General features: G+C 36.2%; 1 protein-coding gene across 6 annotated transcripts in view; it reads right to left on the reverse strand.

The window, feature by feature from the left end:
- TAX1BP1 (Tax1 binding protein 1) overlaps positions 1 to 16,791 on the reverse strand; it is an 83,130-nt gene that overhangs the window by 24,013 nt on the left and 42,326 nt on the right. For 5 of the 6 annotated variants that reach the window (XM_006066078.4, XM_006066079.4, XM_044946707.2 and 2 more), the window contains 6 exons: positions 13,357 to 13,581; positions 12,665 to 12,811; positions 12,185 to 12,308; positions 10,822 to 10,925; positions 6,955 to 7,080; positions 1,829 to 1,900 (listed from right to left, as the gene is read on the reverse strand). In XM_006066078.4, the coding sequence (XP_006066140.3) occupies positions 1,829 to 1,900; positions 6,955 to 7,080; positions 10,822 to 10,925; positions 12,185 to 12,308; positions 12,665 to 12,811; positions 13,357 to 13,581 (798 nt within the window). The remainder of the gene's footprint in view (positions 1 to 1,828; positions 1,901 to 6,954; positions 7,081 to 10,821; positions 10,926 to 12,184; positions 12,309 to 12,664; positions 12,812 to 13,356; positions 13,582 to 16,791) is intronic. The other variant, XM_006066080.4, reaches the window with a different exon arrangement.

Here is a 16,791-nt window from a genome sequence, read left to right on the forward strand (position 1 = left end):
CAGAGGAGCCTGGAGGGCTACAGTTCAAGGGTCTGCAGAGAGCTGGACATGACTGAGCAACTAAGCACACACAGCGCAACCCATTGTTCATTTGCAGAAATCTTTTTAACCCACCTGTCATTTTATGTTACCATATACTGAGGGTAGGGAGGAGGATGAGAGGGTGAGGAAGAGAGAACTAACGCGAACAACATTCAAAAACAATATACTGACAACCCAGGGATGGGGTAGGGCGGGAAGAATTGCAAGCAATCTTGAATTGAATTCTACTCTTAACAGGTTTCCTTGTCTTAATGGATATAGCTCTAGCAGTTTTGAAACTGTTTTATGTGAGATGCTGGAATTACCAAATAGATTAAATGTGCTGACTCCGTTGGGCACAGGATTCTCACTGAGGAAAAGGTGTATAAATAGGAATTAAGGAAGACAATGAGGATTTCCCTGGCAATCTAGTGGTTAGGATTTTACCATTCCACTGCCAGGGCCTGGGTTTGAACCCTGCTTGGGAAACTAAGATCCTGCAAGCCAGATGGCATGGCAAAACAAGAACAACAACACAACCAACATCCTCATCCTGATAATCACTCTGTAGCTAGATGAAATTAATGCAATTACTTCTATTAAAAATGCCTTTTAAAAAAAAAAGCAAGGAAGAACTACATCTAAAGAATTCACAATATCTAAAATACAAACCTTTCTCAGCTCTGGCACTGAAAGGATCCAGAAGCAATGGGCACCAGGAATAATGAAGATACACAGGGCCTGAATTCTGGGTTCTAAACATCATTTCCCAATAATAAGCAACCAAAACTCCTTGGAGAAGTTAATTTCAGATTCTTTCTTATAAAAAATGGCCAACTCCAAAGATGAGTGGTGAAATAAACATATGAGAATATCTTGCAATGCTATAAAAAAATTAAGTGCTCAAAAAACCAACACCATCCTTTTGATATTGGGGCATACCAGGGACCAGTTTGAAAGTGTTCCCACTGACCAAATCTGGTACTACGTGAACAGCAAAAAATTCTTATCACACTACTAAAAGGAGCTCATATTGATGAGTACCAATTAGGAAAACGATATCTATTAATATCAGATTAGATGAACACACAGGTGAATATAAATACCCAAATATAAACTTAAAATACAGCTGGCCCTCCGAATCAGCCAATGCAGAATGCATGGATACTCAGGGCCAGTGGTACTACACCATTTCACATAAGAGACTTCAGCATCCTTGGATTCTGGCATCCTTAGAGGGGGTTCCAGAAGTCAACCCCAAAGACACAGAGGGAAGATTGTACATACATAACTACATACATACATACATAAATGCGTACTGTAACATAAAAAATATTTTTGGTCTTGTCCCCAATTCCTGGCACTGACCTCCTAAAACTTGTGGAATTTTCTTAGTGATAGGAGTGTCTTTTATCATTCATAACAAGACCCTTTAGACCCTACTGTGAGAAATGTTGCATTACAGTACATTTTATATTATAAACGTATGCTCTGTCTGAAGGTCAGGTTATGCTAGAAATCATTAAACAGCTCCTAAAATGTTTCCTATTACAAAAGAAAACCAAAATTCGTTAAATCCAAACTATGTAACAGAAGTCAAACTAAGTTTCGACACTTAAGCATTTTTCTATCAAAATATTTTTAAAATATTATAAAACTAAAAAGCGTTTTCTACCTGTTTGTCTTTTCTTCGTTTAACTTAAAAAGAAAAAATTACCCTCATATAACTGTAAACTGTTATGTCCCTTCAAAAAGCTGTATTATCATTCAGTGTCGTATGAAATTTTTCAAGGACATTATTCAGTACCTTCTCCCTGGAGAGGTTTTCCCAATATGAAGTTAGACCACTTATCTCTTTTTCTTTCTCTGCCAACTGAAGCTGAGGAGAGAAAGAAATGATCATTATTATTTTTCATCATCTACCCTCTCTTTACCCTTCAAGAGCTGGATCTTATTCTTTGATATCTCTGAACTTGTCACTATTGTTTTTCTGATGTTTCAAGATTATTTTATTATTCTTATTTTGCCACTCTGCAGTATGCAGGAACCTGGATCCTTGATGAGGGACTGAACCGGCATGCCCTGCAGTGGTAATGCAGAGTCCTAGCCACTGGACTGCCAGGGAAGTCCCTGAATTACTTGTCATTTTTTATGAATGTGCCTCACTCTTAAAACTTCTCTCCTGGCTTTTATGAAATGGTACCAACACTGTCATTCTCTAATGCTCTTTTTTAAAGTACACTTCTTCACAATTACAAGTATTCTGCAGTTTCTTCTTTGGTTTCTTCTCTCTGAATTTTCGGAAAACTCGCTTTCTTCTATGCCTTCAACTATCATGGTCATATGACTAATCACAAATATTAACTTACGTGCCACCTGCGTTCTTTCCTACGATTCAGAGCTTTCCTTGATAAATTCAATGGATGATGATTGGGGAAGGTACCCAAAAGAGGTGGTCCTTTATCAACTCATTCTAAGCATATCTATACCTAATTTTCTTACCTTCAAAAATCCCTCCCACCTGTAAATCCTCTCCATGCTAGCAAATTATTTTCATTAAGACCCACTCTGGTTGGGTCTCTTTTTCTCCTAGAAAATATTTAACAGCAAATAGCACCCACATTCCAAACAGTTAAAATCTGGATTCAACCTATCTTTCACAATGATCTGCTCCATCACAGATATTACAGATATTAAAGACCTACTACTATTACTCAAGACTGTTACAGCTCCCAGATTATGCTCTCTACTTCTGACCTCCAAACCTGAATTAATTCTTTTCCATCTGTTAGAAAGATGCGCCTTTCGCCATCTCTGTTTATTATCCTCCCTTCCTGTATGGTCTTTGACAGGTCTTTGTTGTTGTTGTTCAGTCAACTGTGTCCAACTCTTTGCAACCCCCATGGACTGCAGTACGCCAGGCTTCCCTATCCTTCACCATCTCCTGGAGTTTGCTCAAACTCATGTCCATTGAGTCGGTTATGCCATCCAACCATCTGATCCTGTCACCCCTTCTTCTCCTGCCTTCAATCCTTCCCAGCATCAGGGTCTTTTCAAATGAGTTGGCTCTTCGCATCAGGTGACCAAAGTATTGGAGCTTCAGCATCAGTCCTTCCAATGAATATTCAGGGTTGATTCCCTTTAGGATTATTTGTTTGATGTCCAAAGGACTCTCAAGAGGCTTCTCCAACACCACAGTTTGAAAGCATCAATTCTTCAGCACTCAGCTTTCTTTATGGTCCAATTCTCACATCCTTACATGACTACTGGAAAAACCATAGCTTTGACTAGATGGACCTTTGTCAGCAAAATGATGTTTCCGCTTTTTAATAGTCTAAGTTTGTCATAGCTTTTCTCCAAGGAGCAAGCATCTTTTATTTTCATAGCTTCAGTCACTGTCTGCAATGATTTTGGAGTCCAAGAAAATAAAATCTGTCACTGTTTCCACTGTTTCCCCATCTATTTGCCATGAAGTGATGGGACTGGATGCCACGACCCTAGTTTTTTGAATGTTGGGTTTCAAGCCAGCTTTCACTCTCCTTTTTAACCTTCATTAAGAGGCCTTTAGTTCCTCCTCACTTTCTGCCAATAGGGAGGTGTCATCTGCATATCTGAGGTTACTGATATTTCTCCTGGAAATCTTGATTTCAGCTTGAGCTTCATCCAGTCTGGCATTTCCCTTGATGTACTCTGCACAGAAGTTAAATAAGCAGGGTGGCAATGTACAGCCTTGAAGTACTCCTTAATAATTTTGAACCAATCTGTTGTTTCATGTCTGGTTCTGTTGCTTCTTGATTTGCATATAGATTTCTCAGCAGTCAGATAAGATGGTCTGGTATTCCCATCTCTTTAAGAATTTCCCACAGTTTGTTGTGATCCACACAGTCAAAGGCTTTAGCGTAGTCAGTGAAGCAGACATTTTTCTGGAATTTCCTTGCTTTCTCCATGATCCAATGAATTTTGGCAATTTGATCTCTGGTTCTTCTGTCTTTTCTAAATCCAGCCTGCGTATCTGGAAGTTCTCTGTTCACTTACTGTTGAAGCCTACTTTGAAGGACTTTGAGCATTACCTTGATAGCATGTGAAATGAGTGCATTTGCACAGTAGTTTGAACATTCTTTGGCATTGCCCTTCTTTGGGACTGGAATGAAAGCTGACCTTTTCCAGTCCTGTGGCCACTGTTGAGTTTTCCAAATTTGGTGGCATAATGAGTGCAGCACTTTAACAACATCATCTTTTAGGATGTGAAATAGCTCAGCTGGAATTCCATCACCTCCACTAGCTTGGTCCATAGTAATGCTTCCTAAGGCCCACTTGACTTCACACTCCAGGATGTCTGGCTCTAGGTGAGATCACACCATCATGGTTACCTGGGCCATTAAAACCTTTTTTGTACAGTTCATCTGTGTATTCACAGGTCTAGTTTCTCCATAATGTCTAACTCCTAAATATTCCATTGGAAACAGTCCTAACATACTTAGACTTGTAGTTTATGTAGAACTTCATCACACTTTGCCCTGGCTCATGGATATTTGTGTCTAAACAGCACAAAATAATAGGCGGGGCACTAAACAAAAAAAATCAAGCACCTTTACCAGTTGTACAGCCATAAATATGGTGTTTTATCTGAACATTGATTTTTATCATTAATTTATTATTCATAAAATAAAAATATTATTTGGCTTCCCATGGGTTTGAAAGGTGATTACCTAGGTCATGAATGTGAAAGAATCATATCACTATTTCACGTCTAGCAACTCCTACTAGATTATAAACTCTATAAGCATAGCATTGTGTCATTTTTGTATGACCACCCACATAATGCAGAGTACATCATGCGAAATACCATGCTGGATGAAGCACAAGCTGGAATCAAGACTGCCGGGAGAAATATCAGTAACCTCAGATAGGCAGATGATACCTCTCTACTGGCAGAAAGTGAAGAGGAACTAAAGAGCCTCTTGATGAAGGTGAAAGAGAAGACTGAAAAAGATGGCTTAAAACTCAACATTCAAAACATTAGGATCATGGCATGTGGCCGCATTACTTCATGGCAAATAGATGGGGAAACAATGTAAACAGTGACTATTTTCTTAGGCTCCAAAATCACTGCAGATGTGACTGCAGCCATTAAATTAAAAAGACGCTTGCTCTTTGGAAGAAAAATTATGACAAACCTAAATAGCATATGAAAAAGGAGAGACATTACTTAGCCAACAAAGATCCATATAGTCAAAGCTATGGTTTTTCCAGTAGTCATGTTTGGATGTGAGAGCTGGACCATAAACAAAGCTGAGTGCTGAAGAATTGATGCTTTTGAACTGTGGTGTTGGAGAAGACTCTTGAGAGTCCCTTGGACTGCAGGAGATCAAACCAGTCAATCCTAAAGGAAATCAGTCCGGAATATTCATTGGAAGGACTGATGCTGAAGCTGAAACTCCAGTACTTTGGCCACCTGATGCAAAGAGCTGACTCATTTGAAAAGACCCTGATGCTGGGAAAAATTGAAGGCAGGAGACGAGGACAACAGAGGATTAGATGGTTGGATGGCATCACTCAATGGACATGAGTTTGAGCAAACTCCAGGAGATGGTGAAGGACAGGGAAGCCTGGCATGCTGCAGTCCATGGAGTCACAAAAAGTCAGACATGACTGATCAACTGAACAAGACCAAACACATAACAACTAACACAGTGCTTTATATATAACAGGTTTTGATAAATATTTATTAAATCATTTTCCCAGTCAATCTGCAAAAATATTTTGTTCTGTATAAATTCAATATTCACACTTTTTAACAATAAGGGAAGTTGCCAGGCAATAAAAACAATACCCACAGGGATCCCAAATATAGTAACAACCTTATGAAAGAAGTTTCAAATTTTCATTCTGATAGCAGATGAAGATAAAAAAGTACCAGCAGTATACCTATGGCTGATTCATGCTGATGGACAGCAGAAACCAACACAATACTGTATAAAGCAATTACCCTTCAATTAAAAATAAATAAATTTAAAAAACAGAAACTGACCACCATTAAAATTACCTTAGCCTATAATGTACCACCTCAAACAAAGTAACTTATGGTCTTTAAGAGTGCTGTATTTAAAAATTAGATTACAGGTATAATTAGCTATGACAGAGCAAATTTAAATCACTTAGAACTTCTAGGCCTTTAAATATACACCCACAAAATGTGAAGTATACACACATGCACAGGCTTTAAAATATATAAGATTATACTTTATTATTTAGAGGGAAAATATTTTTTCTACTTAATTAATTAGACAGCCTACTGATTTTTTCCCCAACATTTTTACAAACATCATTTACCAATCAGTCTTGTTTGTTGCCTAACGTTACCTCAGCAAAAATAGTCTTCTTAATTAAGACTGTATTGCTTGGGCTTCCCTGATGGCTCAGACAGTAAAGAATCTGCCTGCATAATTATTAATGATCAGAAGTAACATATTTTGGTTAAAAATTTTCAAACCTTTACATAAATTTTTAAGATTACTGATCATATCTTATTATACTCCCAGAAAAACACTAAAGCTCTAGAATAATTTCACAAACCATTTTAAGTGAACAAGGATTATGACATAATCACTTTTCATCTTAAAATCTAAGCATGATTTAGAGATATAATTTTAATAGCCATGTTGCTAGTATTAAATTGCTTCAGTCATGTCCATATGAACACACAAAATGAAAGCCACAAGCACAATGCATATGGGTAACCACTTTCTCAGTTCACAGTTAATGAACTATATTCAACATAACTACATAGTACATATTTATCTATATTATGAAAATGCTATCTCAGTTACCCATGTTAAAACTTTAGACTGACTAAATTATAGACAGCACGTTTCAGAAGTATCACTTTTCACAAGTAACAGAAGTATCAAGTTATATAAATATTAAACTTACTTTGTAATTGTCCACTACTTCAGCTAGTTCTAGTTTTATGTTTTCAGCAATTTTCACTTGTTCTTTCCATTTCAGCTCCATTTTTGCAAGTTCATCAGCATATTTATTGCATTTTGTTTTCTCATCCTAAATGAAATTAGTATAATTACCAAAAGATTTTAAATCCATATACAGCCAATATCTATACAAACATACTTGGGCTGAATGTTTACTATAACACTATAGTAAAGGTATAAAAATTGAAATAACCAAAATGTCTGTCAGTGTAAGACTGGATAAATCATTTTATATTCATACAATGGAACAGAATGTATTTACTGAAAAAGAACAAATGGATCTACAAATTACAAGGAAAAATAACAAGATATGTTAATTGAAAAGATCAAGTTCCAAAACAGAATATACAGTATAATTCCATTTTTGCTTCAAAAGTTGTTTAACACAGTTTTATATGATATCTATGTAGAAAAAGATAAACAAAAACATAATTTTTTTTGGTTGCACTGCACAGCTTGTGGGAACGATCTTAGTTCCCCGACCAGGGATTGAAACCTGGCCCTCAGTAGTACAAGGTCAGAGTCCTATGGACTGCCAGGGAATTCAATAAACCAAACTATTAATAGCTCTTATTTCCGGGGATCAGGATCATAATGGTATTTTTTTCACCATCGTTATTCTTTATTTCCATAATGCCTAAGATATCACAATAAACATAGATTACTTTTGCAAAGGAGGTAAAGCAAGCATGTATGCATGCTAAGTTGCTTCAACTGTGCCCTACTCTTTGTGACCCTTTGGACTGTAGCCCGCCGGGCTCCTCTGTCCATAGGATTCCCCAGGCAAGAATATTGGAGTGGGTTACCATGCCCTCCTCCAGGGAATCTTGCCAACCCAGGTACTGAACCTGCATTTCTTATGTCTCCTGTACTGGTAGGTGGGCTCTTTACCACTAGTGCAACCTGGGAAGCCCAGGAGGTAATAAAAATCACATATTTATAATGCCACTGTTTCCAGATATTAACTGGGGTTTCCTGACCAAGACAATCTCTAGGTAGACTTCTTAAACACTGCTCTTCTCTACAACTTAGAACGTTAAAGGAAAGGAGTTTTAAAACAAGATGAAAAGGTAACTTGGCCAATTTCATTTTGAGTGTTTTGTGTAAGGAAAAAAATGTTTAATATGCTTTATGCTAAAAATTCCCTAGTGGTCCAATGGTTGGGGCTCCGTGCTTCCACTGCAAGGGGCATGGTTCGCTCCCTGGTAAGGGAACTAAGATCCCACAAGCCTCACAGCACAGTCAATTAAAAAAATTTTTTATTTAAAAAAGAAAGAAATATGCTTTATGCTTTGAGCAATTCAATAGAGAAAAAGTCTTTTCAACAAATAATGCTGGATCAACTGAATATTCTTACTATATGTACCACAACTCACCATTCACAAACAACAGGCTTAAAAGACTCTAAGACTACAAAACTTAACAGAAGACAAGAAAAAAATCATTACAAGTTCAGTTAGTAAATTTTTTTTTTAGAAAATAAGAACAATACATAAAGAATAAATTAAGAATATACTTCAGCAAAACTAAAACTTTTTCTAAAAACACCACTGTGTGTGTGTTAGTTGCTTAGTTGTGTCCGACTCTTTGCAACCCCATAGACGGCAGCCCACTAGGCTCCCCCGTCCCTGGGATTCTCTAGGCAAGAACACTACAGTCGTTTGCCACTTCCTTCTCCAAAAGGAACTACAGAAAGTGAAAGTGAAGTTGCTCAGTCGTGTCCGACTCTTTGCCACCCCATGGACTGTAGCCTACCAGGCTCCTCCATCCATGGAATTTTCCAGGCAAGAGTACTGGAGTGGGTTACCATTTCCTTCTCCAAAAACACCATTAAGGAAATAAAAAGGCAAGCCACAGACTGGGATAAAATCACACATATCAAAGGATTTGTATCTGGAATAAAGAACACAACTCAATAATAAGATGAAAACAATTTTTTAAATGGCAAAAAAATGAACTCTCATAATAAAAAGGAATGAACTACCAATAATAGGCAACTATATAAATAAGTCTCAAAATAACTGTGATGAAAGGGGGCAGGAAAAGAAGAGCATACATATGATTCCATTTATAGAAACTGTACAAAAGGTAGGCTAACCTACAGTGGCAGAAAGCAAGTCAATGGTTTCCCAGGAAAGGGGAAAGAGGGGGCAATGAGTTGCAAAAGGGTACAAAAAAGATTTGAAGGTAGTGGAAATGTTCATTAGCATGACATGTGATAGCTCCACAACTATAAATACAGCAAAACTAAACAAACTGCAGACTTGAAATATGTGCAGTTTACTGAATTTCAATTGTACTACAACACACGAGTTTTTAGCTGGAAAAAAACATTCTATCTTCCTTTTGATAATACAATGAGGTTTTTTAAAATATTCATCCAAAATTTACTGAAAAATAGTTTAGTCCCTTATAAACAACTATTTTGACCTCAAGGGTAATCAATCCTCTACAAAAGGATCTTCTGAAGCAACAAAAATGCTCAGCTTAAAGTCTTATTAAAGGATTACATTAAACTATTATTAAGATTGTAACATAAAATATTTTACATTAATTACTGTCGTGTGTTAAGTCATTTCAGTCCTGTCTGACTCTTTGTGACCCTATGGATTATAGCCCACCAGGCTCCTCTGTCCATGGGATTCTCCAGGCAAGAATACTGGAGTGGGTTTGCAAGTCCTCCCCTTCAGATCTTCCTGACCCATGGACTAAACCGTCTCTCTTATATCTCCTGCATTGTTAGGTGGGTTCTTTACTACTACCTGGGAAGCCTAATTACTATAGTAACGTTGGGCTAATATGTGAACTTCATTCCACGGCTCTAAAAATTACCCCCTGCCTCTCCACATGTACAGAGAAACAAACACAGAAAAAAATATTTAACTGAACAAACGAAAACCACATACTACACAAAACACATTTTCCTCCCTTCCCCAAATCAGATACAAATGAGAAGCATTTTCCCTTTGTCCTTTATATACTCCAGAGTGAATGCTACTAGGACAATTGCAAAATTTAAATGTTTTACTATTACAGTTTAATAGAATCAAAATAAATAATAGTAAAGGCAACCATTCACTTGGTTAACATTCCCTTTTCCCGCTTTACAAATCTACTCACTTTAGGATGTGGTGAAAGTCTTTGTTATTATTACAGTATATATCGAAAAAAAGAGTACTTTCCTTTTATGCAGTTCAGAGATTTTTTCATATATCCTTAGAAGACAGACAACATCCAACATCAATTAATCCCTTGCCCATTATCAAGAGAAGGATATTAGGGGAACAGAAAACAATCACGATTTCCCCACCCACCCCCACAATGTAACATTTGCAGGATCTTAGTACCTCAACCGCAGATCGAACCCACGCCCACAGCAGTGAAAGCACCAAGACCTAATCCACTGGACCACCATGGAATTCCCTAGATCATGATTTTACACACATGCCTACAGAAATAGGTACATAGAACACCCCCCACTTCAAAAGTGAAACTAAACATCAGGATACAAGGGTAAAGAAACTCTGAGGGCTTTCCTGGTGGCTCAGTGGTAAAGAATCCCCCTGCAAATGCAGGAGACACCAGTTTGATCCCTGGTGCAGGAAGCTCTCAGAACAACTAAGCCCATGCGCTGCAACTGCAGAGCTTATGTGCTGCAACTACTGGAGCCCGTGTGCCCTAGAGCCACCTCCTGCAACCCGCCTTAAAAAACAAGACAAAGAAACAAACTCTGGGGTACCCAATCAAAACAACAAAGATAAGCTAAGCCATTACATTTGATAAATCTCTTCCTTACAAGGAATTAGCTTACCTGCAAGAGTTGTTTACATTTATTATATTTTTCTGTTTTGTCAGCAATTTCTTTGGTCATTTCAGAGACTTGTCCCTTAGTTAGACTGTCAAAATCTGTCTCAGCTGTAACAAGGCAGAAAATAAGATTACTAAAAATTACTTTGCTCCATATATTAGCTTTCTGACTTGAAGGTCAGTATACTGTGAAATAAATGGAATCCTAAAGGAGAGAAACATCTATTTTAAAACATTTACTCAAAACCATCTATTCATACATTAAGTAAACAAAGAAGGAACAATATAAACATTAGATGAGAATTTCACTAGTTTGGCTAGAATCAAGTTCACATTCAATAAAGAAAAAAAATTGCTAGCTAAAAATATTCTAAAATGCCACAAAAATTGTTCTTTATATATTTATTATATAAGATATATAGGAAAGCCACATTCTTTAAGAAAAGATTTTAAGCCATTTTTCTAATCCTTCATACTATTCAGTAAGTCTTAAGTCAATATAACACCTTTCTTGGTCCTTCTATTAATACCGTATAGAAATGAAAGGCAGGATCCTATTTCCACAGCAGCTGAATCTAAACATTTAATAGTATACAAAACTTACAATACATTTATTAAGTCTAAAACATCAACTGCCCCAAACATTACACAATTAAATATACTTTTATATACTCCAGCATTTATTTTTGTTATTGTGTCATCTTTAACATAAGGTGAAAAAAAGACACTAGGAAAAGTGAAAACTTCGAGTTAATTTAAATTTTCATGTTGTTCATGTATTCATTATGTCTCTCTAATCCGTTCTAAAAGTTAATAAGCTAATAAAAATTTTAACTTATCCACCAACAGGTGTACTAACAAGGAAAGTACTCTAATGACCTGAAGCAGCCAAAACAAAACAACAATAAGGCAAGAAAGAAATGTGAATAGAACTAAAGGGATTTTTAAGTTTCCCTCCACAGAACTATACAATTAAAGTGCCATAAATGGTTCAAAAGTCCACACATTTAGGGAAATTTTAATTACAAATTATTTTAAAAATTTGCTATTTTAGCTAGCCAAAATTAAAATTTCAATTCTTAGCTCTTTTCCTACAGACTAAATACTATAAGCATTTGCACTTAAAAACACCAGCTCATTTAATTAACACTTGAGAACATGCTCACAAAGATAAACATGAGTTTACACTCATATTTTGTATATTTATCCACATGGATGACTTTTAGACCTTACTTTCCCTTTGCCTCAATCCCTGACTTACAAGAATTTTTTACAAGCTCCCTAAAATTCTTACCCATGAAACAGGCAGTATAAACAAGCATAAATATTTTTCAAGGCAGAATACAAAAAGTCTAAAAGATTTCTACCTGTAGAAGGCGGTGGCTTTACATCTACAGTAGAGGCAGTCGCAGCTGGGTCTGTGTTTATTGAGGCATCATTCACTTTCTGCTGACTCCCAATTTTCTTTGTGAAGACACTATTGCTATTAGCCTATTCAAAATTGTTAACAATCAACCATTAAATGAGTTGCACATCTATCCTTCCCCTTAAGTAACTATGTATCTTATAAATAAATCCTGGAAGTCCATAAAGCTATTGCTGTCTTAAAGGTTAAAGTCTAAAAGTTACACACATCCCTTTACTGACTAAATGTTTCAAGAGAACATTTTATTTCTCCAACAAATAAAAATTACCAATTTTTAAAAAAATGTATCACAACAATATTGGGCCAATAATGTGACATCAAGCAGAGAGAAATTAAATTCAAAAGGTACAATATTACAAGTCTGATTTTCAAACAAAAATATTGATGAAGGAATTATTTTACTATGATGAATTACACTTACCGATTGATCTGAAAGTTTATTTATTTGTTTTTGGAGCCTTTGGCATTCCTTGAATTTTTCTTTATAATGATCTGCTGCCATCTGAAGACGAAGTTTCAGATCCTCAACTTCTCTTCTCAGTTCATGTTCCAGTGTATCAGTCTTTTCCTAGGAAACAAATAAACTTTTTCTCTAAGAGAAACATAAAAATCTCGTATCTCACAATGTGGTAGTAAACCCAACTTCATTTTCACTTTTTTCGCTCTTGACAATTAATGTTATTTGTTTTGGAGTTTTGGCTACAGAGTCACATTAGCTCTCCTAATAATTTCAGCTTTATATTCCAAGGACTAAGGTTTACTAAAGAAAAAACTAGAAAAGAATCATCTACCTCCCGAGAAGTAAGCATTACTATGTTAAATAACCATAGTATCATTTTATGCTGCAAGTAAATAAGAAATTCTAAGCAAAGCAATATATACCTGTTATCAAAGCAGTTTTTACTAACCATTAGGAATTTGCTTACATAAAATTTTCTAAAAACTTGTATTAATTTCAACTGAAGAAGTTACAATGACTAAACAAAATGAATGGAAATTTAAAATTCTGTGACCAGGAATCTGACCTCAATTACTTTAGCATAAGTCATTCTCTTTCGTAAGCTTATAATGAGTTTTTGACCAAAATGGAAATTCAAAATTAACTGGCTTTACCTGATCTTTATTCACAGCACTTAGTTTAAGCTCTGCCAGTGCATCAGTTAACTGCTTTTTTACTTTCTCATTTTCCAAGCGTGCAGTATGCAGATCTGCCATTGTTTTATCCCGCACATTTACAGCATCACTAAGTTCCTTAGCCAGAAAGACAGCTTCTTGCCGTGTTGCCTGAATCTGTTCTTCAGCTTTACGAAGTTGCTCCTTTAAAATAAATGTATCTTCCTGAAAAAAGGCAGATAAATGTATTTGTAATTAAACCATTCAAGTAAAAAGCAGAAGCAGAAACAATGTTTATTTCTATTTCAACAGATCTAAAATTTTAAATTAAATATTGCTTTTATATTCACGACTGAGATAGAGTATTGTTGTTGTTCGTTCAGTTGCAGTAAGTAGGGTCCGACTCTTTGCAGCCTATGGACTGTAGCACACCAGACTTCCCTGTCGTTCACTATCTCTCAGAGTTTGCTCACTTTCATGTCCATTGAGTCAGTGATGCTATCTAACCATCTTATCCTCTGCCTCCCTCTTCTCCATATATAAGCCTATAAAAAATCTGAGATTTGACTTTGTTTTAGAGACCCCCATATAGCAACCGGAGAAGGCAATGGCACCCCACTCCAATACTCTTGACTGGAAAATCCCATGGACAGAGGAGCCTGGTGGGCTGCAGTCCATGGGGTCATGAAGAGTCGGACACGACTGAGCGACTTCACTTTCACTTTTCACTTTCATGCACTGGAGAAGGAAATGGCAACCCACTCCAGTGTTCTTGCCTGGAGAATCCCAGGGACAGGGGAGCCTGGTGGGCTGCCGTCTGTGGGGTCACGCAGAGTTGGACACGACTGAAGTGACTTAGCATAGCATAGCATAGCATATAGCAGCCCTATGCACTGGCTATCAATACTATCACTATATGTGTAATTCAGGACACTGAAATACAGGAAGTCAAGCAACATAACCAATGCTTACAGTCTTGGCTGAACAGAGACTCAAATGGAGGCTTCTGTCTCGCAGAATCTCTCCAGCTAGAACTACCAACCCTCGTTTTTTATAATAACTAATAACAGTAATTATAAAAACTTCATTGTAACTCTAAACATTTTGGTTAAAAAAACGTTTCCTATGATCTAACCTGTAATTAGCACCTTTCTCCAAACCTAAAAGTAGCTTTGAAAAGTTAAAATTGCCACTTTCTGTAATATAAACAAGACAATATGAGCTCAATAAATCTAGCTTATTCCAACATTCCTTTTTATTCTAGAAATAAACTCATAAAGAGTGCAACCATTCTGTTTTTAAATTGTTAGCTCCTTAGAAGGAAATGTATATGATTATTTATGTAATGCTGGGTGAAGAAAATATTTCTAGTATAACATTAATAAAGATAATATATAAATGTTATCAGTTTCTATATGCCAGAAAGGGGAAAAAGCATTGAAACTATTTTCTAATCCATAAAAAATGAAAATATTAAAAAAAAATGAAAATATTTTAAACAAAAGAAAAAAGAAATTTGGAGAAAGGTATGAATTTCTTTAAATAGCTATTATGCATAGAAAAAAATGTTCAACTTATCAACAGTCCAAGAAGGTAAAACAAATACCATTCCTCTTCTTTCAAACTAAGACTGAAAACCAATTAACTCTAATATTTGGATGGTTTAGGAAAATGAGCACATCTGCAAATATGTGGGCTCATTATTATCTACAAGTGATATAGCCTTTATCCGATTTTTGAAACATTCATCAACACCTTTGAAAAACACATGGCTTTTGATGAATTTTATTTTCATGAGTTCCTAAATACAGCTTTAGTTTGGCAGGGTTAGTTTTGCAGGGATCAAGTAAAATATTAAGATTATGAAAAATTATTAAAAATAAAAAATCTAACAATATGAGAATTTTGTTATAAACTATGATATACCCTCCATAAAATGAAAACCTATGCAGCCATTACTAGCAGTAGTATATGTCATACACTGTTGATATATTAATTTTTTGGAAAGGTATTTGAATTAATTATGAAAGTTTAAAACCTCAAACTGGCCAACTGTCCTTTGAGCAATTTATTCCACAGATTTATACATGTGCCTAGATACTGTACAAGAATGTTTACTGCATCATGCTTTTATAATACCTAAGGATTGTACACAACTAAAAAACATTACATCAGTTCAGTTCAGTTCATAGACCACATAAAACTATTCCAATTATAATGAATAAATCAAATTAAATTTATATAACATAGTATTATATACCCATTTTTTTTTAAGTGGGAAGATCTCTATGAACTGATAGGGAATGATTTCCCATCTATATATAGTTCAATGAAGAAAAGCAAAGGGAAAAAGAGTATAAACAATATCCCGCTTTAAAGAAAGGGGGCTTCCCTTGTGGCTCAGATGGTAAAGAATCCACATGCAATGTGCAAGACCTGGGTTCGATCCCTGGGTTGGGAAGATGCCCTGGAGAAGGGAAAGGCTACCCACTCCAGTATTCTGGCCTGCAGAATTTCATGGACTGTAGAGTCTACGGGATCACAAAGAGTCGGACACAACTGAGCCACTTTCGCTTAAAGAAAGGAGACAGAGAAGGCTATGTGCATGCACACACATGCACCAAGTTTATTTTTGTAAAAACAAACACAAAGGATATACTGGAAACTAATGAAAATATTTTACCTATGAAAACAGGTAAGAAAGGGTTTTTATAATTTATTTTTAATTGGAGGATAATTACAATATTGTGTTGGTTTCTGCCATACATCAACATGAATCAGTCACAGGTATACATATGTTCCCTCCCTCTTGAACCTTCCTCCCACCCAAAGAAAGGGTCTTTAAGGAAAAGTAAGTTTTTAATTTCATTTTGACTTCTGAATGATACTAGTTTACATATTCAAGAAATAAAATTAAACAAAAGATTACGAGAATAAAAACAAAAAACTGAACTGTATTACAAATGCATAACATAAATGTTTAAAAAAATTAATTCAAGTAACTTTTGAACCTGGTACTCTGTACCTCCTTACGCCACACGCTGTGTGACCCAAGTCTGCTGCACCCAGAGCCCCTGTCAATATAGAGCTGAGTGCCAACGAATTGAGGCTTTTGAACTGTGGTGTTGGTGAAGACTCTTGGGAGTCCCTTGGACTGAAGGAAAATCAAACCAGTCAATCCTAAAGGAAATCAGTCCTGAATTCATTGGAAGGACCGATGCTGAAGCTGAAACTCCAATACTCAAGCCATCTGATGCAAAGAACTGACTCACTGGAAAAGACCCTGATGCTGGGCAAGATTGAAGGCAGGAGAAGGGGACAACAAAGAATGAGATGGTTGGATGGCATCACTGGCTCGATGGACATGAGTTTGAGCAAGTTCCGGGAGTTGGTGATAGACAGGGAAGCCTGGCGTGCTGCTGTCCACAGGGTTGC

Source organism: Bubalus bubalis, chromosome 8 (genome assembly GCF_019923935.1).
Source record: "Bubalus bubalis isolate 160015118507 breed Murrah chromosome 8, NDDB_SH_1, whole genome shotgun sequence".
NCBI lineage: Eukaryota > Metazoa > Chordata > Mammalia > Artiodactyla > Bovidae > Bubalus > Bubalus bubalis.